The 27,669-nt window shown below is 32.4% G+C and overlaps 3 protein-coding genes across 4 annotated transcripts; 1 reads left to right on the top strand and 2 right to left on the bottom strand.

Annotated features, from left to right (window-relative positions):
• The first annotated feature begins 4,620 nt into the window (after positions 1-4,620).
• On the top strand, positions 4,621-8,246 carry LOC112513510 (chloroplast envelope quinone oxidoreductase homolog). Its single transcript, XM_025119797.1, has 4 exons — positions 4,621-4,801; positions 5,473-5,614; positions 6,414-6,496; positions 7,342-8,246. Exons 1-4 carry the CDS (start codon positions 4,730-4,732, stop codon positions 8,035-8,037), a joined length of 993 nt encoding a protein of 330 aa, XP_024975565.1. The 5' UTR covers positions 4,621-4,729; the 3' UTR covers positions 8,038-8,246.
• Positions 8,247-12,530: 4,284 nt separating this feature from the next.
• LOC112512216 (protein JINGUBANG-like) lies at positions 12,531-13,785 on the bottom strand. The gene has a single exon (XM_025118083.1). The coding sequence runs from the start codon at positions 13,783-13,785 to the stop codon at positions 12,541-12,543; it is 1,245 nt and encodes a 414-aa protein (XP_024973851.1). The 3' UTR covers positions 12,531-12,540.
• A 9,184-nt stretch (positions 13,786-22,969) lies between these two features.
• LOC112512515 (GTP cyclohydrolase 1-like) lies at positions 22,970-25,910 on the bottom strand. 2 transcript variants are annotated; one of them, XM_025118515.1, is made up of 3 exons: positions 25,811-25,872; positions 25,450-25,711; positions 22,970-24,342 (listed from the first exon to the last, which is right to left on the bottom strand). In XM_025118515.1, exons 2-3 carry the CDS (start codon positions 25,649-25,651, stop codon positions 23,183-23,185), a joined length of 1,362 nt encoding a protein of 453 aa, XP_024974283.1. In that variant the 5' UTR covers positions 25,652-25,711; positions 25,811-25,872; the 3' UTR covers positions 22,970-23,182. The 2 variants fall into 2 exon arrangements, with proteins under 2 accessions (XP_024974283.1, XP_024974282.1); XM_025118514.1 differs by having other exon boundaries at positions 25,450-25,910.
• Between the last annotated feature and the right edge of the window lie 1,759 nt (positions 25,911-27,669).

Here is a 27,669-nt window from a genome sequence, read left to right as displayed (position 1 = left end):
ATAATTTCTAACCTTTAGGAGAAATCATGTCATCAATCTTGGTTTTTCCTTTGTAAGAATATTTTTAAGAACATAATCAATTGTTTCTTGATAGCAATTTATGTCAAACTATATCAAGAAGAAGAGATTGAGAAATAAAGAGATGAAGAGATAAAAAGTTGGAGAAGGTAAATCAATTGCAATAATAAATAAAATAAATGTCTATTAAGAAGAAGTTGAATAGTCTAAGGGGTTAAACTTATCTTGAATGCTTATTAAAAAGTTGAATAATTTGRGAGGTTAAACTTAGTTGGATGCAAAATTAYCAAATGATCTCATCTATTATGAAATATACAATTTGCTTGTAGGGGCATAATAGTCTTTAACTTAATTAGTATTTTAAAAAACAAAAAAAAGAAGAAAAAAGATAAATAAGCTCCTAGCTTTTAGAAGAGGCCACATCATACATAGTGGTTTCTTCTTTAATATATATATAGATTTATATATTTAAAAGAAATCTCTTAATACTTATTTTTGGTGAAAGTAGCTTTTTACCAACCTCGATTGTTTTCTTTGCTGCAATCATTGATGATTAGGTAGAGGGTCCATTCATAAACCAATTAAATACATGTTAAAATCATTAAATATATCTCAGACTTCGTTTCGACTTTCAATTATTGGTTTCGTCTTAGAGGCTGTTTGATAATTGTTAAATGGTTCGGTGTGAAATGATTAAGTGATCAGAATGATTAAGAGACTCTCATGATATAGTGCAAAATGAAATATAAATGTTTGGTAATTATTTACAATAAAATCATGGCGCTTAATGGTTAAAGGAGGTATATGATACAAAATCATTCAGAGAGTTTTAGAACCATTAAGAGACATACTTTTTTTTACCAAACAAGATTCACCTCTTAATGATTCAGAGTCTGCCTCTTAATGAAACTATTAAGAGGTAAACAAACAACCCCTTACAGTCCGTTTTGACCAAGCTTTTATCAAGAACAAAAGTGCGGATCGACTCGTTTTGACCAAGGTTTTATCAAGAACGAAAGTGCGGGTCGACTCGTTTTGTCTAGGGTTTCCTTAGCTCATCGTCCTTTTAAGATAACAAAAATGTACATAGATTTGTTTTTGTTTATGTTTTTGTTTTTATTTAGTGTAATAATTTTGTTTCCTTTCAAAATCTTATATTTTTTGTATTCACTTTAATCTACTGATTACGTGAATATCTGTTTACAAATTTTCTACAAAAGGGTTATGAATTATGACGAAGGGGTGGGCTCCAATAAGAATAAAAGTTATTGTGAGAAAGATGAAAATGATAAGAAGAGATCTTTACCCTTGGATCACTCGTAATTGAAGAGTTCTACTCGATCAAAACTAATGAGAAGCACCAGCTTAATTCCCTTATAAAGATCAATTTATGAGTTGGTTTGAGATGAAAAGTAATCAAATGTCTAAATCATTTCTTACATTTCTCACCTTAACTTCTATTATCACACGATCCTTCGTCTATGACGGAGATGATTACTTTGAAATCCACGACATCATATATTACAAGATTAACAATTCAACCGTCAAAATGGATATAAAATATAAAATTTTGTTACATTGATTCAAAAAAAAAACCGTTATACAAAAAATGAACGCATCTATGTTATTTTGTCTTAAAGTTGTGACGTATTTTTGTCTTTTAGATACATTAAGATATAAGGTGGGAGGTTCAAACGAGAACATCTATGTTTTATGAAAACGTGAGAACATTTGTGGACTTCCAAATTATTTAATGCAACCATAATTAAAAAAAGAAAATAAAGTAAATAATTAAGGATAATCATGTAATTTCATATTTATCTGTAATCTTGATGACTTTCTTATCCCTAAAACCACAAAATCACATGATAATCACTTTGATTATCTAATATTATCATATTGTTATCACAATAAAATCACATAATTATCGGACCATAATCACATCATAAAAAGTTATCAATTTATCAAAACATTATCACATTATTATTACGGCAAAACCAGATCATTATCACAGCTTTATCGTATCATTATCGGTGATACTAGCAACATTTAAGGGACAAAAACAAATCTAAGGGGCCGTTTACCTAAATGCTTACCCGGTAAGCGCTTCCCGTTAAGAATCAACACTATGATTTATTTTATCGGGTAAGATTATAGTACATCAAAACGTATCTTATGCAACAATTTACCTGGTAAGCGTTTACCCGGGTAAGAGTCGTCACTCTCACTTACCGGGTAAAACTCTTCATTATTATCATCAGTTTTATCGGGTAAGATTATTTCCCCTTGTCATGTTCATCCGGTAAGGGAAATTGTCCAGTAAGTACTTACCGGGTAAGCGTTTAGTAAACGGCCCCTAAGATATCATAAAATTGTGCATTTTAATTTTTATCATATAGTTTAGAGGTCCATGATTATTCTCCTGTTTTCGTAAAACAAAGGGCATTCTCATTTAACTCTTTCCAAGATATAAACACCCTTCTATAAATATAAATGCATCTAATCTATGCTATTTGTAGGAAAGTTTTCATGGTAGGTATATTTATACAAATCACACTTAATTAAACACTTATTTGGTAAGTGCTTATCGGATAAATTTTCTCATCGGATGAATATGAGAAGAACCAAGAATCTTACCGGATAAAAGCGATGAGAATGATGGAGAGTCTAACCGAGTCAGTGAGGATGACGAATCTTACCCAGTAAATTGTTGCATTCAATATGTTTTGATGTACTAAATTCTTACGCATCAAAATAAATTATAGTGTTGATTCATATCAATAAGCGCTTACCGGATAAACATTTGGGTAAACGGTCCCTTAGTGAACTAAAGGGATTTTTATATATTGTTAAATGCATACATACCTACTAATTTCTTCTTCGTCAATATCAAAACTTATTTTTTACATTTTTAATATATGATTTGACCTGATTTTAACTAAAAGAAGATACATATAATATTACCTTTTACTTTAATTGTTTTGCCATCTGAATAATGATTTTTCTTCCATTATTTTCCTTACAAATAACCTAACTTGAAGCAATATAATACGTAAATCGAGTTACAAAACCTTCAAATGTAGGTGTTGAGTTGAAGTTGGTTTAGGATCGTTTTAATCCCCTAACCCGATGAACCCGATATCTTTATATTTCTTGACTTAAAACTTTATTCATCGAGGACTTGATGGAAAACCAACCAAACATAATGTTATGGAGTTGCATATTTATTTACAGACATAATGTTATTGTTACACGCTTAACTTCTTTGATAGAATTTGAATGTTTCTTTCTGAGTTTACGTTAATGTTGTTGTTCCATTGAGCGGTTGTTGCAAAATATGTGGTGGCGACACATTTTGCTAAAGATTGTCCAGATTAAGGCATTAGAAATTCCGGCATGTACATTGAATCCAAGATTTATTCACCAGTCGGAAAGAATTGTAGCCTATTTTGGAGTTATTGGTTTGATATCATATTTGATTCGATACTTGAATGTGTTATTCTGGATGATAGCAACTGGAATTGAATCTATGGCGAGAGGGAAAATGGTTAAGTTTGTGGGCTGAAATTAAAACTTCAAATCCTTTTGTTGATGCAATTTTGAACTCTTTAAATTTGTGTTTTTTTTTTTATCTTCCAAAACAAACGATCGCTGCTATGAAGCATCATATAACCCTTTTCGGTTGTATGTGTCATCTCAATTGTGTTTCTTGATTAATAACAAGTCTTCTTTTTCAAAGATGGTAAGCATTGTAGATTGTATTCCTTAAATGCTACGATCATTGTCAAATGTAAAAAACCTTTTTTCACTTTCAATTTTAGCTGGTAGAATTGCATTTTTATTTTAAATTTGATAAGCTACTAAGTTGTGGTAAATTTTTCTCTTCAATTTACATCTCGTCGCATTACGCGGGTACACAACTAGTTAAAATATTCGCGCTCTCTCTCTCTCAAACGTTTAATTTTATGGATTCTCATTGTTAGAAAGAATAAAAAATCATTTATTTTTCCTAAATAACAGTTTTTGAAGATTTTAGAGATTTTCATCATCTCTCTCTGACTTTCTCCATTTTGGAGAAAGTTTTGGGAAATCAGTTGGAGATTCTTTGATAAAATAGAATTTAATCCAACAAAGTAAATGATAGTGTTAAATTTTATTAGTAATGTTTACTGAATAAATGTTTCATTAAAGTAGACGGATTGGTTTTTTCATAACTTTTCCTAGACATTATTTAGTGGGTGTTTGAGATTGTTTATTTGAAACAACTTATGTTTTTCTATAAAAACACTTATCAACTCATTATAAGTCAGAAGGGTTTAACTTCTTCAAAAACTTCTTATTACCGGTTTGTTACCGGTATAAGTTGTTTATCCAAACACTCAAAAATGCTTATTACCGATGTCACACCAAAATAAATCAATAAGTTGTTTTTATAAGCATTTCTAAACACCCCTTAATACAAAAACGAATTAGAAAAAGTTCATAAATTTATTTTGAGAAAAAAAAGGATTTATTTTCAAATAAAACAAAAATTAAAGTAGTTGTGAAAATAGAGAGTGAAAGAGTCAAAATACGTGAGCCCAAAAGTCCAAAAGCTAATCACGTTCATTTTGCTGTCCCATAAAACTCAGTAAACGTCGTCACTTCATCCATATCTTACTTTCACTCACTACCAAAATAGAGGCGGTCACCGACTAAGTTTGATCCGTGGATGAATATGGCCGGAAAATTGATGCAGGCGGTTTGGTACACTTCTTACGGCGGAGGTGCCGCCGGTTTGAAGGTAATACGATCAATCAGATTTCAAACAGATCGTTTTTCGTTCTACTGTTGCGTTTTCTAATTTATTTGGTGAATCTGTGCGATATGTTTGTGTTTTTTGTCTTGCTTTTATATGGTGTCAAACCCTAACTTTGATCCGGATTCCTTAGTTGATAGGTTAATTATAAAGATATTGTGATTTTGAAGTTATATGAGTTGACTTGAAGTTTTGATTTCTTAGTATTTTTTTTCTCTTGTGGACTTATTTGATTTCCATGATTCTGTTATTTTCTGGATTTGATTGTGTAGGTTTTAGTTTTGTTAGATCGACGATTGTACCTTGTAGTTTTCCATTATCAAATGATCTTGGAAGAATTTCATCATGTTGGGAAAGATGTTAAAAATATGATCAGACTGCTGATATTTAGATGCAGTGATGGACTTACCACTAGTGTGTCTTCTAACATGACGATCATCTACTAGAAACACATAAATTTGGAAGTTCTAAAAAGATATGTGGTAGATTTAGGAGAAACATAATTCAGTTAAATATGGTAGATGCAAACCGGATACAAGAGATTATTTGACATTATAATTTGCCTATTTAGAAAGCACCAATTGATTTTTGTGGACTTATTTTCTAAAATGATGCATGATATACAATAAATGATACTATATCCATATCTTCTGCAGCATGTTGAGATCCCTGTTCCTACTCCTGGAAATGATGAGATCCTGCTGAAAATTGAAGCAGCAAGTATAAATCCAATCGACTACAAAATTCAGAAAGGCATGGTACGCCCTATTATGCCCAAGAAATTTCCTTTTATACCAGGTAAGTTACATACTTTCATGAGAACTACCATTTACTCTATGCTACTTTTTGGGATTTTAGACTTGTCAATGTGTTAGTTTGCAAATTGCGCCAGAAAGGAAAGAGTCACTCCTCGTTTGGTCTCGCTACTCTTGCTTCAAGTAGGCATTTTGTTATCCCGTCTCTGCTCAGAGATCAAGGAATTTGGTGAACCGTGTTCATCTTGACAAGTATGGAAGGATCATCAAATTGATTTGATATAGCTTGAGGATATATCAACTAATTACTAAAATAACCAATAGTTGTGATGTATAATGCGTGGGAAGATTTCTCCAAGAGCTTCTATGGTTTACCATTTCAAGTCAGCTGGCTTTTCTCAATTTGAGATGAAGTCTAGCTACTTATCTGGTTATAATCCTGTTGCATTAGTTGTCCATGAACAAATTACACTTCTATGAAATATATATAATCCTGAAAACACAGTTTACAAAATGAAAAAACAGTCTTATTGATTTTGCTCTCAAACTTCAGCATCACCTCTTATCGATAAGAAGAGATATAAGACTTAAGAGTTCAACACCTCTTAAAAAACAAATATCATCTTACTTAAAGTCCTCGCTAATGCCCTATTGAATAGGTTGAGTTATAGGGAGATTGACCTTGCAAAAAGGCTAAATAATTGGTCTATAGACAAGGGGAAAGGAGAGTGATTTCATTATTGCTTGGGTGGTCCCTTTTTTTCTCTTTATGTAATATATAACACATATTACGTATATATGCCTATGCATAACGCCATAACCATATATGTTTGTTGGAACAGTTGGTGATGTAGCCGGAGAAGTTGTGGAGGTTGGACCTGGAGTGAAGAATTTTAAAGCTGGTGATAAAGTTGTTTCCACCCTTGTGAGTACCCCTATCTTTGTTCTTTCCAATTTTGTTTTCCTATGGTTCTTGTGACTTGCTTTCTGTTTCGTTATTAATTAGAGGTCCGGAACTAGCGGTAATACCAATCATGGTGGATGATTAGAAGTGGTTATATCTGTATCCGTTTTTCATGTGGAACCATAGAAGAAATTCACTCGCTACTAAGGCCATATATGGCATCCATAAAAACTAGATATTGAAGAAGTGCGGTATTGTTAGGCATAAGCTAGTTTTTGAAAAAAACCCACTTCAAGTAGCATTTCAATAGGGAATTTTTTTTTTCTTTTTCTAATTATGGCGCTTTTTTTTCCAATTAATTTTTCAAAATGTTCTTCTAGTGTGTTTGGTACAGGGGATAGGACGGAATAGAACAATACAAAAACTTGTTGTCCCACGTTTGGGGTGACGTTAGGCTGGGACAAAAAGTTGGAGCGAAACAGCATATTTTTACCGCCAAAATAGGTGGACAAGAAATAGTGAAGAAAGGGACAAGATTGGTAAATTACTAAGCTACACATGTTAAGTTAAAACTTTAAAACCTTACACAATTTCTTCACATGCCTACCTCACTCTCGTCAGCCTACCAAACACATAGGTTTTTTCACATTGTCCTCTAATTTATTAGCTACTTTATTTATTTATCAAACATGACTAATTTATCAGCTGGTTATCTTCTAGTTTTGCTAAACATGGCCTAATGCATCTATTTGTGTATGCAACAATGACACAAGAAGTTCGTATCTTTGAATGCAACTTTTCATAACGTTAGTTTTAGTTATATGTACCGAAGAAACTACTGAAGTTCCAACCTTTTTGGATGGCAGGGGGGTGCAGGCGGAGGACTAGCCGAGTACACCGTGGCTAAGGAGAGCTCCACAGTGTCAAGACCACCAGAAGTCTCAGCTGCCGATGGTGCCAGTCTAGTTGTTGCAGGGTGCACTGCTCTCCACGCCCTTACCACAAGCTGTGGGCTGAAGCTGGAGAAGACTGAACCATGCACCAACGTTCTTGTAACCGCCGCTTCAGGCGGGGTCGGTCACTATGCCGTGCAACTCGCGAAACTCGGCAACACCCACGTCACTGCAACGTGTGGGGCCCGGAACATTGAATTTGTCAAAAGCTTAGGAGCCGATGAGGTTCTCGACTACAAGACGCCGGAAGGAGCCGCCCTCAAAAGCCCGTCAGGTAAGAAGTACGATGCTGTGATCGATTGCACCACTGGTATCCCGTGGTCGACATTCGAGCCCAACCTGAGCCCAACCGGGAAAGTAATCGATATAACCCCTAGCGGCGGTACGTTCTGGCACTATGCCGTGAACACAATCACGTTCTCGAAGAAAAAAATTCAGCCGTTGATCGTCATCCCAAAAGCGGAGGAGATGGAGTGCCTTGTGAAGTTGGTGAAAGAAGGGAAACTAAAAACGGTGATCGATTCTAGATATCCATTAAGTAAGGCGGAAGAGGCGTGGGCCAAGAGTATTGAAGGGCATGCTACCGGGAAGGTGGTCGTGGAGCCGTGAACTTCGATAGGTTGGTGTTATGTATCTGATGGTAGTTGAAAACCAGATACTGGTTTCGACTTTCGAGTGAGATATATTGTGTACTTTAAAATACCCGAGTGGGGTATACTTTGTACATGTAAATGTTGAGGACTTCAACTTATGTTTGCAAAACATGTACAAGTTTATGTTTGATTATGACATGTGCATGAACTGTAGGAAGTTTACAAATAACTTTTATGATGTTTTCCCCTTGCCATTTAAACAAATTATATACAAAAAATGAGGGAGGATTAAAAGAGAAAATTGTCAGAATACGATAACAATTAAATTATATCTGATTAGAGTGTTTGTGGTGTGGTTACGGTTTGAGCATTTTCTTAAACCGTATCGTACCGTATATATTTCACTACAAAATATGGTGCAGTGTGATTTACACCATTTATATCTAACGCACTTAAAATTAATTATTATTATTAAATATATGTAATATTAAAATTAATTATTATTAAATATATGTAATACAATATATATATATATAGAGAGAGAGAGAAAGAGAATGAATGTGCGGTACGGTTTTAACTGCAGTTTGATAATTTAAAACTGCATATATGGTTTGGTAAAAATGCAAACTACAAACTGCACCGCAAAAGTTATAAACTGTGCATTGCAGTGCGGTGTGTGTGGTTCGGGTGGCTTGGCGGTTTGGATGAACAACCCTACATGTGATTTTGGAACATGGTCAATGCAAGGTGTGTGGGCGACTTGGCCTTTGACTTAGGTCGTGGCCAAGGTAGTGCATAACCATATGCAAGTTTAGTGTAAAATCACATGTGATTTGACTGTTATCATGTACTCTTATCTAGTCACTATTCTTGTTTGAACCCCTATTCTACACAAAATACTATCCATTAGTTATGTATTCTTGTGAAAACATTTATTAATAATTTACACAATTAAGGATAAAAAGTGTAACAAAATTTGGTTTAGTTTCCGACTTTCTATATAATAAGATAACGAATATTTTTTGTTTTTTCAATCGAAGTAACTAAATTTTCAATCTTGTATTTATTTTGAACAGTCGCTTTCCGATCTTGTAACATTAAGCTAAATATAAATATTAAATCTTATCAATAAACACTTATCGAATAAGGGTGGTGCCTGATTGGTTTGAGTTTGGCTCCAAATATCAAAAGCACCAGGAGGTCTCAGGTTCAAATACAAGGAGGAATAAAAATCTTCTTGTGGCAACGGAGGTTCAAATGCGGTGACTTCGTGCTATCTGCAAAATAGATGGTCGTCCTAAGATTAGTCGTCTCGCATAGCGGGTTGGATATCTAGATTAATAAAGAAAATGAAAATGAATTTAAAGGTATACGTTCCTGTTTTAAGGATGTGCCATTATCTTAAACAAATCAAAATAAGGTTAGGTAAAAAGTAGTCATTATCCATCTTCATTTAATATTTTCATCCCCCATAATTAGATAATTTCGGATTTATTCTAAATTATTAAAGTTTAAGTTTATAAATAAATTGTGTATAAATATAACTTATTAAACTTTTATGTTTGAATTCGTGTAACTAAGTGCAGATAAACATAATTAAATTAAATACAAGATAAACATCTTATCTTAAATATAAAAAATCTAATATGTAATAAAGATAATCATTGAGTTCTAATAGAATACCTAATGATTTATTTATATAAAAATTATATTATTAAACTAAAAATAAATTATTTTATTATTGAACTTAAATTAAATTATAAAAAAAATTGAATTAAAGGAATTACACAAAAAAAAAGAACTTTTAATAGTTAATTTGATACAAATATTGATTTATTTTTTCAAAAATTTTAAAATATATTCAAATTTATATTTTATTTAAAGATAACAACATTATCATTTTTTCAAAACCACATAAAATCGTATTATAACATCGATAGAGACAAATAATAAAATGAAACACTAAAATCGAGATGTATCTCGCTGCATTGCGTGAATACCCCACCAGTATTTTCTAATATCCCATAACATCACTCAAAGTTTAACATGTATATCTTTCAGTTCATACTAAAAAAAAAAGTTACTAATAAATATCGATTGAACATATACTCGAGATCCCGTTAAGATCTTTCCAAGTCCGCTACTACAGGCCTTTACATATATATGTGACATATTTTATTACGGTTGTTTTATCCAAATTTTGAGAGCCTTTTTGCGAATCTCTTTCACGAAATTAAAGAAATTTTAAAGTATTTTCATCATCTTTAATCATTCAAACAATCATCCTAAAAAGGATTCAAGTCTTGATATTAATATTGATTTAACACTATTATGTCCATCAAAACGACATCGTATGCAACAATTTACGCCGGTAAGTGTTTACTGTGGTAAGAGTCGTCGTCCTCACTTACCCGGTAAGACTCTTGGTCCTTATCTCGCTCTTACCGGGTAAAATTCTTGATTCTTATTATATTTATCCGGTAAGGTAATGTGACTTAGTAAACGCTTACCCAGTTAAGCGTTTGGTAAACGGCCCCTAACTTGATGAACTGAAGTATTGTGTGAGAATAATAGTTAAGGTTTGAAGCGTGAGAATAGATCTGGACTTTTGATCAACTTTAATCTTTAACATATCCATGAATTTTGTTTAATATGGAGATTGATCTGGTGTATCTCATGCTAATATGCACCCAAGGGTGATGATCCCTTCTTAAGTTTCTCGCTAAAATCCAATCTCACAGTTTTGTACCCGAATATTTGATTCGTACTCTTTTGATTTCTACATAATTCATGTTTATAAATTTCTATAGAGTAAACTACAAATTTGGTCCCCATGATTTGTCAAGAATAATATTTTTCGTCTCTACAGTTTTAAAATTACAAGATGTCCACTGTAGTTTGTAAAAACGTTCGGATTTGGTCTCTCCCTGTAAAAAAACAACACAAACCAAATCATAAAATCGATTTTGATCAGATAAAAGACAAAAAATGAAGAAAATGACAAAAATGCCCCTTATTTACCAAAATTCTTTAACAATCATTAGATAGAGAAATCACATATGCACGTTTTTACAAACGACGATAACAATCTTAATTTTGAAATCACAAAAAGGAATAAATATTATTTTTAGAAACTAATTGAAAAATATAATTAAATAAACAAGTATTTTCTAAAATAATTCTAACAAAACAAAATCCAAAGCTTTTTGCCTACTTGTACCTGTTCCACTAAATAAATGCATAATTCTCTTTATTTAATTTTTTATTTATATAAAATAAATTTTAAATTAAAAATGTATGCCTGATAAATATTAAATTAATTATGACGTTTATACCTTAAATAAACAATTAATAAATTTGATCTACCAGGTTTACGTGCCATTAAAATCAATAATTTATGAATAAAGTCAATAGTCAATATATATATATTTTTTGAAGAAATATTTATTTCCAAAAAGATACAACACATCATCGTTTAAAACATAGACGGACCTAGAGGGGTGGTTAGGTGGCACGTGCCACCATATTGTTCTCCCGTGATAAGGTAAAAAAAGTAGTTTTGTAAAAGGTGCAACTGTTTTATTCTAGAAGATGCAACCGTTTTATATGGTGTCATCGTATCAAAAAAAAAAAAATTGGGTCCGTCCCTGGTTTAAAAGTGAGTATATGAATAATTAAAGAATATAATTTTAAACATTCACATAAACAAATTATTAATAGATTTTTTTTTAAATATATAATATTTATATACAGCAAATACAACAAATGAGCTCACACACTGCTAAGCTCTGACCTCCTAAGATGCCAAAGACTATGTACCGCTAAGACAAAGGCCCTTTGGCAATTATTAACAGAAGTTATTGGCAACTTTTACACGAATTTCAAGTGGAAGATTACACGTGTTTATGGGTTGAATGAGATTTAAACCGGAAAAATGATATTTTATTTTGAGGGGTCAAATGATTAAAATTAAAGAAGTGAAGCTAAAAATACCACCCGTTTAAAAAGTATTCAAAATCACATGTAATTTTACACTTAAATCATGTATAAAGTCACATTTGATTCACGCGACTTTTGTTGTGACCTGAGGTTGCATGCCACATCGCCCAACATCCTTGTGTTAAGTGTTAATGTAAAAGCACATGTAATTTAGCACGTGTTTTCATGTTCTTTTATTTGGTTACCATTCTTGTTTGAATCTCATTATAATTAATAAACACGAATAGGGATCCAACCAATCGAATTTGGGTTCGTCCGAATTTTATTCATATAACATAAATTTCTTATGATTTGTAATCCAATTTAAGGACCCATAAGACCGTATCTAATACGTCGAATCCACCAATTTAAGGACATGTACGCTGTATTAATAACTATCATTGAAAACACCACCTTTAAATTGTTCTTGTTTTTATTATCGTTTACAGTTAAAACAACCAAAATGTTGTTCTTAATAGAAATCAGGTCAAAGTTGGTTCATTCGTGCAATTTTCACAATATTTATATATAGTTTTTTTTATCAAATATGCATGGAAGCTTTTTCCATGGCGAAAGGAACCCAAACCTTCCATACTTTAATATCACCATCCAAACTACCACTATACACCGTATACCCACTTCCTTCATCATCATCATCATCATGGTCGCCGGAGCTTTCGGCAGCCATGGCCAAGCACTTCACCGGACCACCGTGACCTTCAAAAACACCCAAACATGAATAGCTTTTTCCCACCGATCTCCGCCATAACCTCACCGTCTTATCAGCAGATCCACTACACACCAATTCCGACACAACTCTCACACACAGAATCGCCTTTTTATGCCCCAAAAGTCCTCCAACCACCACCATATGTCCGCCATCTCCGCCGCCGGAGTTTCTCTCGCTTGCTATCAACACACCGGAACATGCGCCGGAGTATAACACAGATCCATTATTATCGTAATCCAAAGCATTCACTGCCGATTTATGGTGCTCCAGTGAATCGACGAGTTCATGTTTTTTATCTCTTCTATTATTCCTCCATACTTTGATCTTCTTATCTGCTGAGCCTGTGTACACGAATCCGTCGCCGGATACCACGACGGCGTTAATGGCGTCGTCGTGTGCGTTTGAAATCGATTCCAAACACTTGAAATCGGAGCTCCTCCAAACCTTAAAACTCCGATCCCATGAAGCGGAGTAGATCAGAGATCTGTCAATCGACACCGCCAATGAAGACACGGCGTCGATGTGATGAATCCAGGTGAGCTTCTTATGCCGGCGAATTTGAACGTAGTTTTTAGCAAACGGAATTTTGGTTAATCGATCTTTTAGGGTTGGTAAAGTCGTTATGATTTTGAGCTCGTCGATTTTCCATATTCGAATTTTGTGATCTTGGTGGGCAGTGATTAGGGTATTGTCGTTGAGGATTTGCAGAGATTTGACGGCGGAGGTACAGGGAATGGTGATGAATTGATCGCCGACGACGGTGGTGGGGTGGCGGGGCCAGAGGTGGATTTGGGCGTTGAATGAGCCGCTGAAGAGGAGGTTTCCGGCGAGGGTGAGAGAGAGGATATGAGAAGAGTTGGGTTGGAATGTGGAGACGCAGTGGTGGTGGACGGTGGTTGATGGTGGTGGGATGAGGGCGGAGATTGAGGGTGGAATGCTTGATCTGGAGGAGAAGGAAGAATTGAAAGAATCTTGGGAAAACGATTGTGATCGGAAGTTTGATTGGTGGTCATCGGAAAACCACCGGAAAGAACATGAACATGAGACACAATTCATGGTTTTGTGTGGTTTTTGGAGGGGAGGAATATGAAGCTTATAAGGAGAGGGGTGCAAAAGCCTTTCTCTATTAAATAAATAAATAAATAAATAAATAAATATATATATATATATATATATATATATATATATATATAAGGAGAGGGGTGCAAAAGCCTTTCTCTATTAAATAAATAAATAAATAAATAAATATATATATATATATATATATATATATTTCCATTCAAGGGATAACTGATTAGTTTGTAGTAACTATAAGATTCAATCTCAATCATAAATCAACGGATAAATTAGGAAATTAATAATTATGATAGTTTGAGTTAAAATTATAATTAGAGAGCATTTTAGATATTTTTAAAAAACTCCTCTCTCATCTCTCCGACTTCCAATCTCTGGCCTTCGGTGAACATTAATCCGGCAGGTACCAAGTAATCACAAAGATACACAATGTAATACTCATTGTGATATACTGTGATACCAACTATGATACCAACTCAAACCTTAAAAACAAAGATATACAATGTGATACCCATTGTAATACACAATGTGATACCAATTGTAATATACTATGATACCGATTTCACCGGAGATTGGAGGTTGGAGAATGAAAGAGGAGAGAAGAGTTTTTAAAAAATACCTAATATGCCCTCTAATTATAATTTTAAATCAAACTACCATAATTATCAAAATTATTAATTTCCTAATTTATCCGTTGATTTGTGGTTGAGATTGGACCTCACAGTTACCATAAATTATTCAGTTCTCATTTGATTAGGCTTATATATATATATATATATATATATATATATATATATATATATATATATAKAKAKAGAGAGAGAGAGAGAGAGAGAGAGAAAGAGAGAGAGAGAGATGAGTGATCAAATAAAAACCGCCTCGATTTGTGTAAACCGTGTAAATCAATCTCACCCATCCATTTTCTTGATCAATGATTAAGATTAATCAAGGTTATTTAAGGAAATAAAAAATAAAAAAAATTGAAAATACATTTTATAATACCGATAAGGGCAAAAGGGTAAAACCAAATATTCATTTATTCAAAGAAACCATATCATGTATATCATATTATTAATTAAACTAATCTATTTTTTGTAAAGTAATTTATTATTTTTACGTTAATATTTATTATTATTAATGAAACAAATTTATTTTTCATCTTGCAATTATTTAATGACGAACCGCCTACATTATGCACCCGTTTCATTTTTCATTTCATCTACTGAATGGATCACCTACACCATCACTGAAACGAGTTTCACCATGAAAGCAATTCACCACTCATTGTTCAATTACGCCATGAACCAGTTTCACCTTCATGAAACCTGTTTCATGTAAATTATTTTTTTTATTTCACTCATGATTTGATGCATTCTTTCTTTTAATCCTTACAATCTTCAAGATTCTGAAGCATATTACAATTTTCAAGATCCCGAAGCAGATTCATCATGTACCCGTTTCATTATGCAATTATTTCATGACGAACCAAATAAATTATTCACCCGTTTCATGTTCCATTTTTTCTACTAAACGGATCAACTACATCATCATTGAAACATGGTTCACCATGATATGATTTCATATTACTCATGAATCAATTACAACATGACCCAGTTTCACCTTCATGAAACCTGTTTAATGTAAATTAATTTTTTTATTTCACTCATGATTTGATGCATTCTTTCATTTAATCCTTACAATCTTCAAGATTCTGGAATAGATTACAATCTTCAAGATTCCGAAGCAGATTCATCATGTACCCGTTTCATCATGCAATTATTTCATGACGAACCAAATAAATTATGCACCCGTTTTATGTTCCATTTTTCTACTAAACGGATCAACTACGCCATCACTGAAACGTGGTTCACCACGAAACGATTTCATATTACTCATGAAACAATTACAACATGAACCAGTTTCACCTTCATGAAACCTGTTTTATTAACATTTTTTTTTAATTTGAACCATAATTTACTATTTCATTCCATAATGCAATTCAATCTTTAAGACCAGTTTGCAGATTCAATCTCATAACAATATATCAAATACAAATTTTTAATATTATAATATAATTAAATATTTAAATGTTACCATTTATACAATTTCTTTTTTTACGTTTCCTTAATTAAGATTTATTAATAACTTCCATATTTAATAGAAAATATTGTAAATGACCGAAATACCCTTATTGATTAAATTTAATTAAAAAAATAGAATTTTTCTATTGGTCGAAATTGGTTTACAGGGTTTCTTAGAAATGCACGGTTTTCATTTGAACGTGCCCCTATATATATATATATATATATATATATATATATATAGGGAAGAATTCAAACGAGAACACCTTCATTTTATGAGAATGTGAGAACATCTTTTTACTGTGGACAATCATATGTGATACTATTATTCCATCACATATGATACACATGTGATACTAAATCAGAGACGCGGGTGGTTTTCAATGCGATCTTGGTTGCAGGCCAAATCGCCCTTACACTACTAAGCCCCCTCACAAGTATTATCACATGTGATAAGGGTGTTGTTGATATGATACTATAATTCATCAAGACTATCACATGTGATGCTAAATCATAGACACAGACAACCTTTGGTGCGGCCTAAGTCGTAGAACACGTCGTCCGCACATCACAGGGTCCCCCTCACGCGTATTATCACATGTGATTAGGATGTTCTTGCATTCTCATAAAATGGAGGTGTTCTTGTTTGAATCTCCATATATATATATATATATATATATATTGGTTGTACTTTGATACCGCTTGTAAACAAGCTTATTACTATTGATATTTTAACACCAAAATTATTGAAAACCATCAAAAAAGTGAACTCCAATTTTATCAAAAAAAAATGAAATCTCTCCAAATCCAAATCCCTCGAGAATAATCCTGCAAAACAAACGGACCCTTACTTATATTTTGTTTTAGAAACAAAATAATAAATTTTTATTTTTATTTTAATATGAAGAGTTAATTATAAAAATCGGCCCTTGATAGTTTTTCTTTTTGGATTTCATTCCCCATCTTCATTTATTACATATAACTTAGGGTCGTTTACCAATTACTTACAGGGTAAGATATTAGTTCACCAAAATGGTATTGTATGCAACAATTAACATGGTAAGTGCTAACCGTAGTAATAGTCGTCGCTGTCACTTACTGGGTAAGACTCTCAGTCTTTGTCTTACCTATTACTGGATAAGATTCTTGGTCTTTGCAATGTTGATTCGGTAAGGTAATGTAACTTGATAAGCGCTTACCCGGATAAGCGTTTTGTAAACGGCCTCTTAGTGAACATTTACAACAGTTTTGGATATTGTCTCGTTCACCAACACTTGTTAACTTTCAGCCGCTAAATGACCATTTACCTAAATACTTACCCGGTAAGCGCTTACCAGTAAAATTCAACACTATCATTTACTTATCGAGTAAGATTTGAGTCCACCAAAATGACATTGTATTTAATAATTTATCTGGTAAACGCTAATAGTGGTAAGAGTCGTCGTCATCACTTATCGGGTAAGACTCTCGGTCCTTGTCTTTGCTCTTACCGGGTAAGATTTTTGGTCCATGTCATATTCATCCAGTAAGATAATGTGATTTGGTAAGCGCTTACTCAAATAAGCATTTAGTAAATGACCCCTAAATATATAAAAATATTTCTTTTTACCATTTTAGCTTAAAAATATGACATGAAGGTAGTTAACAATGAATTATTGCTATTATTTGACTAATTAGCAATTCAACCATCACCGTCGCACCGCCGATGCTCAGATTCATGTTACGAAAGAAACAGTTACAACAAGAGACGTACAATTGTTCTTCTTCTAGGATGAACAACCCCTTTTCTACTTGTGTCTTTTTTCATGAAGCTCGGTTTCTCGCTCTAAAAAAACGTTTTCAGAAAATTTGCCTCCTTATGTATCTCAATGCGAGACACATAGCATCCAAACCGCCGAAGGAGCAATTTAAATGACAAATTTACCCCTATACGTAATAGAAAACTTAACAGCCATTAGTGTGAAGGACCAATTCCAAAACCAACCGCAAACCATAAGGGGTCGTTTGGTTCATTAATTCAAAGGATTTCAACGGAATTGGAATGGTCAATTCCTTTAACCAAATTCTAATTCGTTTGTTTGGTTCACATATTGAAAATGTAAGAATTCCATTGAATTCCTCGATTAAAGATTTCACCATTCAACGAGATATTCCAAGAGATTCTAATTCCTTTAACAATTCCATTTCAATTCTATCCAACCAAATCGTGCAGTCAAATTCATCAGACTTTATTTTAATTCCACCGAATTCCATACTGCAAACCGAACGTCCCCATGAATGTTTATCTGTGACAAATGAAATTTAGAGATCACGTAAAATAAAAACCGTCAAACACGATGGACGATTTTTGTAATTAAGGGGCTGTTTACCTAAATGCTTACCCCATAAGTGTTTACCATTAGGAGTCAACACTGTAATTTATTTTACCGGATAAAATTGTAGTACATCACAATGGTATCGTATGCAAAAATTTACCCGGTAAACGCTTACCCAGGCAAGAGTTCTCACCCTCACTTACCAAGTAAGACTCTTCATTTTTATCATTGCTCTTACCGGATAACATTTTTGACCTTTGTCATGTTCATGCGGCAAGGAAAATTGCCCGATAAACACTTACCGGATAAACGTTTAATAAACAGCCCCTAACTCTAATATGAATGTAATGTTGATGTTTTCCACTTGTATTGCAATATCAAAATTGCATAATATATATTTATAAATTAATAAAAAATTGAAAGATATTTTCAAGATAACATATTAAATAATAGAAAAGATATAAGATACAAAATCAATCATATTATATATATATATATATATATATCAAATAGTTAATAAAATAACTGATAAATAGGTTATCAAGGTCTGAGTCATCGTTTTTACGACTATTTTATAATCGGGTTTTTAAATTAATCTATGCTTATACTTTTTCTTAATAGAAAAAATATGTATTAACGATTGAGGTAAAAATGATTTTTGTATTTTATCTCAATTAAAAAATATTTAAATATTTAATTAATAATAAATACTCAAAATTCAATTAATTTCTAATTTTTTATTTTTAATGCATGATAGGATAATATTTACAATAAGCCAATATTATAATGTCTGAATGTGGAGGTGGACCAATTATCGATTTTTGTATATTTTTTTTATATTTCGAAATTTTTGTTTATTAAAGAGTAAGATTTTCGTTCAATGGTTCCATTTAGTGCAACCAAATCCAAACCAACATATTAAACAATTCCACATTTTTTATTAAAAAAAAATTCTTATTAGTCTCTTATGTCTGATTCAATAAAAAACATAATTAGTTACGATATTTGTTTTTTAAATTATTTAGTGGTATTTATGTATTACCGTTCTCTTATTTGATAAGAGGTAACCCAACTTCTTATTTACCTCTTATTACTTCTCCATAGGGATGACAATGGGTCAGGTTGGGTTGGGTTCAGATTCAATACATTTATTAAACAGATTGAAAATCTCAACCCAATCCAACTCATTTAATTAAATGGGTTGAGATTTTTCAACCCAACTCAACATGTTACCTAAATGGGTTGACAGTGGGTTAACCTGTTTACGATTTTCTTAACCCAACCTGTTAAATTGTTGGGTTAAACCTGGTTTGACCCATTTAATTTTAAAATTTTAAATAAAAAAAGAAACTAGATATTTTTTTTTTAATAAAACACAACCACAAACAAATACATTGTTCAAAATAAGTTGGTTTGGACTTTGAAGACGATAATGGAGTAATGGACTAAAGGATTTTCCTAGGGTTTTATGATGATTAAGAGTAATGGAGGCGATTGGAATTTGGAGTTTCATCTCATGACGGTAGGATTAAAAATTAGAATACTAGATATAATATTAAGAATAAAATAAAATTATATAATATTTTAAATGAGTTGAAAACAGGTTGAAAACAAGTCGAAAAATTCAACCCAAACCAACCTATTTATTTAAATGGGTTATAAGGATTGACCCATTTATTTGAATGGGTTGAAAATCTCAACCCAACTTGCTAATTTTGGGTTAGGTTCAGGTTGGGTTAGCGGGTTGGGTCATTTTTTGCACCCCTACTTCTCCAGACTCTTAGCAGCAAGCTTTTCTCAATCACCCATCTCAAATCAATTAACCTTAATAGATTATTTATCTCAATCGAATGTTAAATTAGATGGTTTGGTGCTTCTAAATCCTAATATCAGTAATTTAAAGTACGAAATATGTGCCATAAGCCATATTTGAAGTTTGTAGTAATGATGAATAAACAGATAAATTTTTATAATGTATATAAATTCAAGATTATAATATTTTGAAGAGTAAAATATAGACAATTATATAAATTCAGACATCTATCAGTTTACAAAAACAAACAGTGTTATCGAATTTGCTTTTAGACTTCAATTAACACCTCTTGTCAATCAAAAGTGAAATAAAGCTTCAGATTTCAGTAATAACAAACAACGTAGTCATCAATAGATTGCATATTAACCATTACTTTTTTCTTAATATAACTTAAAGAGTAAATTTTGTTTTTTGTCCCTTTGATTTGTTAATAGTTGCAATTTTGTCTCTATAGTTTAATAATTACAATTTTTGTCCCTATGACTTGTAATTTATTGTTATTTTTGTCCTTATGATTTACTATAATTTGTTATTGTTATGATCTCATTGGGTTACTGTTTTCATCCCCTATATTTGAATATAGAATTGGTTTAGTGATGAAAATAGTAATAAAATGCAAATTATAGGAACAAAAATCACAATTTCTAAACTACAGGAATGAAAATATAAATTATTAACAAAGCAAAAAAGAGAAATAAAAAACATAATTTACTCAATAATTTATTAAATGGGGATGAAAATGACATGCAATAAATTTTTATTTCTCAAATTTAACTTCGAATAAAAATTTAACTTTTGAGAGAATGAACACATTATATTATATTAGAAATGTACTCGTGTAATGCAGCGTGATACATCTTGATTTTAATATTTCGTTTTATTATGTCTCATGTCAATATTATAATACGGTTTTATGTGGTTTTGAGAAAAACGATAATGTTTTTATTTTAGAATAAAATATAAATTTGAAGATATCTTTAAAGTTTTAAAAAAATATATCGATATTAGTATTAAATTAACTATTTAAAAGTTTTTGTTTTGTTATGAAGTTTCTTTAATTTAATTTTTTATTATAATTTAATTTAGGTTTAATAGCGAAGTAATTTATTTTTGATTTAATAATATAATATTTTATAAAGATATTAATTAAGTATTCTATTATATCACATTGATTATCCTAATTATATTTTAGATTTTTTTAAAATGAAATATTTATCCAATATTTGATTGTGTTTATCTATAATTAATTATACGAATTCAAGCATAAAGCTTTAAGAGATTTATAGAAGTTTGCATTTATGCATCTCCTTTTAGTAAAACCCCACTCTGCATTTATTCACATAACATAAATTAAAATGTTGGTACTTGACATATCTATATTATATTATAAATCATTTGACAAAAAAATTTAAAAATAAATTTCTATTCATGAAGTACTGTTTATTGATGCATATTACTTAAAATTCAAGATTACAAGTAAATTGTGCGTAAATACAACTTATTAAAGTTTTATGTTTGAATTTATATAACTAACTGCACATAAATATAATCAAATAAAAAGATAAATATCTCATTTTAAATACAAAAAAATCTAAAATATATTTAGAATAATCATTGACTTCTAACAAAATACTTGATTATTATATCTTTATAAAAAATTATATTATAAAACCTAAATTAAATTATTTCGTTCAGTTAAATTAAATTATAATAAAAAAATTGAATTAAAGAAATAACATAAAACAATAACTTTTAAATAGTTAATTTGACATTAATATCGATGTATTTTCAAGTTTTTATGATATTTCCAAATTTATATTTTATTTAAAAATAAAAACATTGTCGTTTTCTCAAAAACCACATAAACCGTATTATATCGACATAGATTAAGAATAAAACGAAACTTTGAAATCGAGATGTGTCTTAATACATTGCACGAATACCATTCTAGTTATACATAATATCAAATCATCCTTAAGAAATCAAAGCTACAAAGCCCATGTGCCTATACAAATTTTGCTTCAAATCACAAACATTCTATATTCAAGCATTTTATCAAACAGTTGGTGTTCATGAAAAAACAGATGATATCATCGACATAAGGAGAGCTTCATATAACTCATCTATAGCCATAGCCAATATATCGCATGTTCGATGGCCACAAAAGGATCAGCTTCTGCATTTGAACAGCGAATTTCTTCTCACCATCGGGATTTGCTTCTTAAAACTAGTAATCAAGAGATTTTAAGACTTGTGCTTTAAACACTAGTACTTAATGCATTAGATTTTGTTTTCAATGCTTTGTTGGTTATGCTTTATAAGCAATTAGTTGTGTACCCATGCAATGTGGCTGGAGCCGTGAATTTTAACGATTTTAAAGTTCCATTAGTTTTATTATAAAATATTCAACTATGATATAAGTTGCACTTGGTCTTTACATCATAGTAATACAATTTGAATAAATAAGAGTTATGGTTCCAATTACATGTTATCGATGAAAAAATTTGTATGATAGTTTAAAATCCAACATATTTAAATGACTCTAACAAATATGTTCGATTTACACCAAGAGCAAAAAATCAAGAGATCGAGAGCGAGACTGAGAGTTCTAGAGCAATTGAATGAGATAACTTTTAATAACTCATGGTGAATATCAGTTTGAATCTCACATTGGGGGATGTGGAGAAGACATAGACGTATGAGAAGGTGAAAACATGAATGAAATGTGGCAAAAGTATATTGGAAACATGAAAAGAGAAAGTAATTATGCAAATTGATAACTTGTACTATATGTTATTTTAATTGAATTAAGAAATTTTAAGATTGAATGCATAAAGTAGTAGTACTTAATGCATTATGAGTTGTTTTTAAGACTTTGTACATAAATGTATAGTCCTTTGTACATTAAAAATTGTTTTTTTAAAACTTTCGATAAATCTGGTTTATAAGATAATATAGATATAGATTATAACTCATTTATTAGCATAGAAAACCACACACATTTACCCTTACAATTTGCTCCATTCCCATAAAATAACAACACAAATACTTCCAATCTTCCATTAGAATTGCTTTCTTTCTTGAAATCCTTCATCTCTTTTGCACCCATTCATCTAAAAACATCAAGAAAAACTGTAGAATTTTGGATCAGATATCATCTTCCCAAATTACTACAAACAATAGCTCGGAATCGTCTGCAAAAACTGCGATCTTGCCGCAGGATCGTCCGAAAACCGACCCAAAACCGCAATCGTGGCCGTATTACTTCCGCATTTCTCGATTCCTCTAGCGATCATACAAGTGTGATCCGCTTCCACCACCACCATCACATCTCCACCCAACAATGGTGAAACAGTTTCTGCAATCTGCCTGCTCAGTCTTTCTTGAACTTGAAGTTTGAAGCCATGAAAATGTACGATCGATTGCAAAAGAGTTTTCGATATCGAATTCACTTCTTCGCCCAAAATGTATCCGATATGAACGACCCCATAAAACGGAAGTAAATGGTGTTCACAGAGCGACCATAACGATAAGTTATTTTCCGATCTAACATGTTCTTTATAATTTATGCGCCCAACGGTTGTTTTCAAAGGAATGCTGGAAAACCCGTTGAGTTTCATCTCCAAGTTTGAATCTTTGAAGTTCATGAGCCAGTTTACATACCGATTTGGAGTTGCCGTGAGTTCTATTCTACACGGGTCTTGACCTAATGACTGTATAATCGAAGCCACGGCACTAGTCATGGTCGAATTAGGTCCGAGTCCAAGTCTAGAGTGAGACTGGGACGGGCACCAAGAATCTTGAACGGTGGTTCTTGCATGGATATTATCTAAACTTACGTCTTTACATCTTAAAAGACCGAAAAAGTCTAGCCAAGAGGCGGAATCGTCTTTTTCGAAAGATCCCGAGCCAGAACCGACTACGACCTTCACCCATCTCTCGTGATTCGAGTCAAGAAAAACGTGTTCGAAATTGGGGAAGTGAACGTGCGAGCACTCAAGAACGACGGCGACACCCGTCGGCTCGATTCCATGTTCTAAAGCGAAACAGATCTCGTCAGCTAACCGTTGTGGATCTTGGAGCCGTTTGGCAAAGATATCAGCCACCCGAGATAGCTTGCTGAGGCCCACAACTCGTTGACCAGACGGGATATAACCTACGTGACATTTGACCTGAAAAGGGAGCAAACAAGACTCACAAAACGAGAAGAGATTGAGGTCTCTAACAAGAACGAGTCCACCGGCTCCTCCAGCTTGCCCTTTTCCATGTTCGACTCCCACTTCTGGGAATAATGCATCTTGGACTATCTCTTTCACATTTTGTTTGTAGCCTGGATACGATTAGAACAAACGGAAAAAGCCATTAGAAATGGTTATCAGCCAACAGTTAGCTTATCAAACAGTATGCAAAACATAACCAAAACGCCTAAACGACAATATGCCATCAAACTCCATGCTTCTATACACAAAAGCCTCTTAAGCGTCCAAAGACAAAAGGTTTCCAAAATGTCGAACTTTGTTAGCAGCTTAATAAGACTCGCAACTTATTTTGTCAACTATAAATGACTGCATGGTAATGGATTAATGATATAGAAAGTGACTTATTCAGTAAGCTTTTAAGGTAGAGTTTTATGCAAAAAACCAAGTTTTTTATCCCTCCCAATTAAAAAGAACGTTTATTCCATCAATGAAAAACCCTCCCAAACAAAAACCTTCACAATTTATACAGACAATTTTATCTATATTGGACTTAATGGAAAACCAACCAAACAGCCCCTAACACGCCCCCTCCATTAGTCCCCTCCAATAGAGGCTAAACAATCACAGATTGTGCCAAAGTATCTAGAGGAAAATCGCCCCAGGGTGACTAGTCCCTCAAATGATAGACCTTGGCTATGATACCATGTAAGTTTTTGCAGGTAAGACGAACCTTGACGTGTTCCATTGGAAATTCTATTACCATGTGAGAATGTGTGAAATTCTACTGGATGACTCTCCAAAAAGATCCCTGAGGTTCCAACATATATCGAGAAGAAATGGTCCAAGTCCATGCAGTCATGGGACTCTTTAACAACTACAACAAACATCAAGAACCAAACAACCCTACAAATTATAGCCTTTACAGTAAACATATATCGACACATCCTTTTGTATGTATACTTTCATATGCTAAAGGGAAACTGGCATATAACAGAACTCAAAACCTCAGCCAAATCATGAGCTTCACGTAACCTCACAAATAGGCAAAACTGATACAACCACAGAAACAGCAGAAAATAGTGACAACTCGTTACACATGGGTAGAAAACTAGATTTCCAAGCTCACTACAAGCTCAAAGTTGTGTGCTACCAATAACTTACATCATGGTTGGTTTTAAGTTGATTTGGAGGTTATTCTACCTAGAATAGTTGAGAGAAAGAGGGGGAGAAGAACTAACCTCTGGTTCCTTCACGAAAGGCCTTAGCAACACGAAGAGGGGTCTTTCTAAGACCTTCTCTATTGATGTCTTCACCCAAACCCTGCAACAAAAGCTTGACTGCATCTACAATGGCGATAGTCTCTGGTTCTTGCTCCAAACCACCAAGTTTCACTCCATTTTCTAACACCACATTGTAATGACCTTCATCTAAAGCTCCCATTGAACAGAACCCTAAAACCCAAATCGAATCCTTCCCTTCTTTTGCCAATCAATTAAGAAACTGAATGTTCGATTGAAAAAAAAAAACCCAAATTAGGCAAAATCCCAGATCGAAATATCTCCAATGAAATCAGAAACAATCGGGAATTCTAACACACACCCAGAACGATTGTTAGAACGACAAATAAAATCCCAGAAGGGATCAAAGAAAGGTAGCCACTGGTTGGAGATATGGCAAGTTGGAGAGAAAGAAGAGGGAGTAAGATGGATGTGTGTGTTGTGTCTGAAATTTGTTTGAATTTATAGAGATGAAGGGTATGCCGTATACCATTGATTTTGGAATGGTCTTGTTCGATTAGTAAATTGATAACTTAGATCCAATCCTAACCTTGGATCTTGTAAGTCGTTGGTGAATTAGGGTTATCGGCGGTTGGGGCTTATTATTATTATTTTTTTCTTTCTTTTTTCTAGGGGTGTTTGAGATTCCTTATAAAAGATATTTTTTAATTTATTTTAGTCTTATATCGATGATAAGCTGTTTTTTGGTGTTTGGATAAAGAAAAAAACACTGCTTATACCGGTGTCAAACCGGTAATAAGTTGTTTTTGATAAGTTAATTTTTCCTGACTTATGAAAAACTGTTTATTACCAGTTTACAATTTTAACCATGTTTTATTTAACTCCGATTTGATACCACATAAGTTAATAAACACTTTTATAAAAAAACATAAGCTGTTTTAAATAAGCAATCCCAAACACCCCCTTAATTAACCCGTATATTCAATGCCCTCTCGATAAGGCAACTAATCCCATGGCAGTCACTCGTCTTACGGATAGTCCGGAGTCATCGTATTTGAATCGTGGCTTCGAGAGGATTTTATTCTTTTTTGGATTTGATTATGAGACCTTCTGACATTTTTAATCTTCAGAGTTTAAACGCAAACCAATCAAATATTATCCTTGTGGTTTAGGTCTTTTTCCAAGTAGGACCTTTCGGCTGCAAGATCTGGGTCGCCAAGCCATCGTTTTCATCCTCTTTACATATAAATATTAAGAGTTTATACCTGTGGAATCTATATATATGTATATATATATATATGTGTGTGTATATATATATATATATATATATGCAAATAAGGTACAGAGATAGAGGCTAGAGGAGGTTGGTGGACATTAGCATCTGCTATTTTTAAAAAATTGTTATTGTAATTGCTTCGTTGTTGTATTTGTATTTTTTTTAAGACTAAAAATACTATAAAAGTTTGAGATGACCGGCTAAATTAAGAAGTCTAATTAAAAGACTTCTTTTGGATTAAAAGATAGCTAATCATGACATCTATTTAAGAAAGAACTGACTAATTTGTGGTAATCGTGAGATAAAATCTTAATCACAAATCAATAGATAAATTAGGAAATTTATAATTTTGGTAATTTTTAATTGAAATTTTAATGCAAGAATATTTTAGATATTTTCTCTCATCTCTCCTCTATTCTTTCTTCATCCCCCGTCCTTCGGTGATATCACTGTGATACCTAAAATTATTGACTCTGTTAAACAAAATACACAATGTGATACCCAAGCATATATAAGATGCATTGTGATACCACTGTGTTACATCTCCGATCGACCACACATACGACATCAGTGTGATACCCAAGCACATATAAGATGCATTGTGGTATCACTGAAGGACGGAGAGAGGAGATTTTTAAAATATCTAAAATGTCCTTGCATTAAAATTTTAATTCAAAATTACCAAAATTTAAATTTTCTAATTTATCTATTGATTTGTGGTTGAGATTGTATCTCACGGTTACCACAAATTAATTAGTTCTCATTTGATTAGGCATATATATATATATATATATATATATATATATACACTATCTTATAAAGCATTTGGCTAAAACTCTTAATACTTCTTAAACCCGTTCATCCCTATCCGATTTCATCCCATATCTGAATTTGTGTAACTAACTGCAGATAAACACAATCAAATACAGGATAAACATCTCATT

The sequence above is a fragment of the Cynara cardunculus genome, assembly GCF_001531365.2.
Source record: "Cynara cardunculus var. scolymus isolate 2C chromosome LG 5, CcrdV1, whole genome shotgun sequence".
Taxonomy (NCBI): Eukaryota; Viridiplantae; Streptophyta; class Magnoliopsida; order Asterales; family Asteraceae; genus Cynara; species Cynara cardunculus.
The sequence above is the reverse complement of the archived record's forward strand: the minus strand, read 5'-3'. Positions and strand labels throughout refer to the sequence as shown.

Coding starts and splice junctions, on each gene's coding strand:
- LOC112512515 (XM_025118514.1), bottom strand. CDS start 25,651: ATGGGAGCTTTAGATGAAGGTCATTACAATGTGGTGTTAGAAAATGGA. Junction 24,343..25,449: donor CTTTCGTGAAGGAACCAGAG/GTTAGTTCTTCT, acceptor AATCGTATCCAG/GCTACAAACAAAATGTGAAA.
- LOC112512216 (XM_025118083.1), bottom strand. CDS start 13,785: ATGAATTGTGTCTCATGTTCATGTTCTTTCCGGTGGTTTTCCGATGAC.
- LOC112513510 (XM_025119797.1), top strand. CDS start 4,730: ATGAATATGGCCGGAAAATTGATGCAGGCGGTTTGGTACACTTCTTAC. Junction 5,615..6,413: donor GAAATTTCCTTTTATACCAG/GTAAGTTACATA, acceptor TTGTTGGAACAG/TTGGTGATGTAGCCGGAGAA. Junction 6,497..7,341: donor ATAAAGTTGTTTCCACCCTT/GTGAGTACCCCT, acceptor TTTGGATGGCAG/GGGGGTGCAGGCGGAGGACT.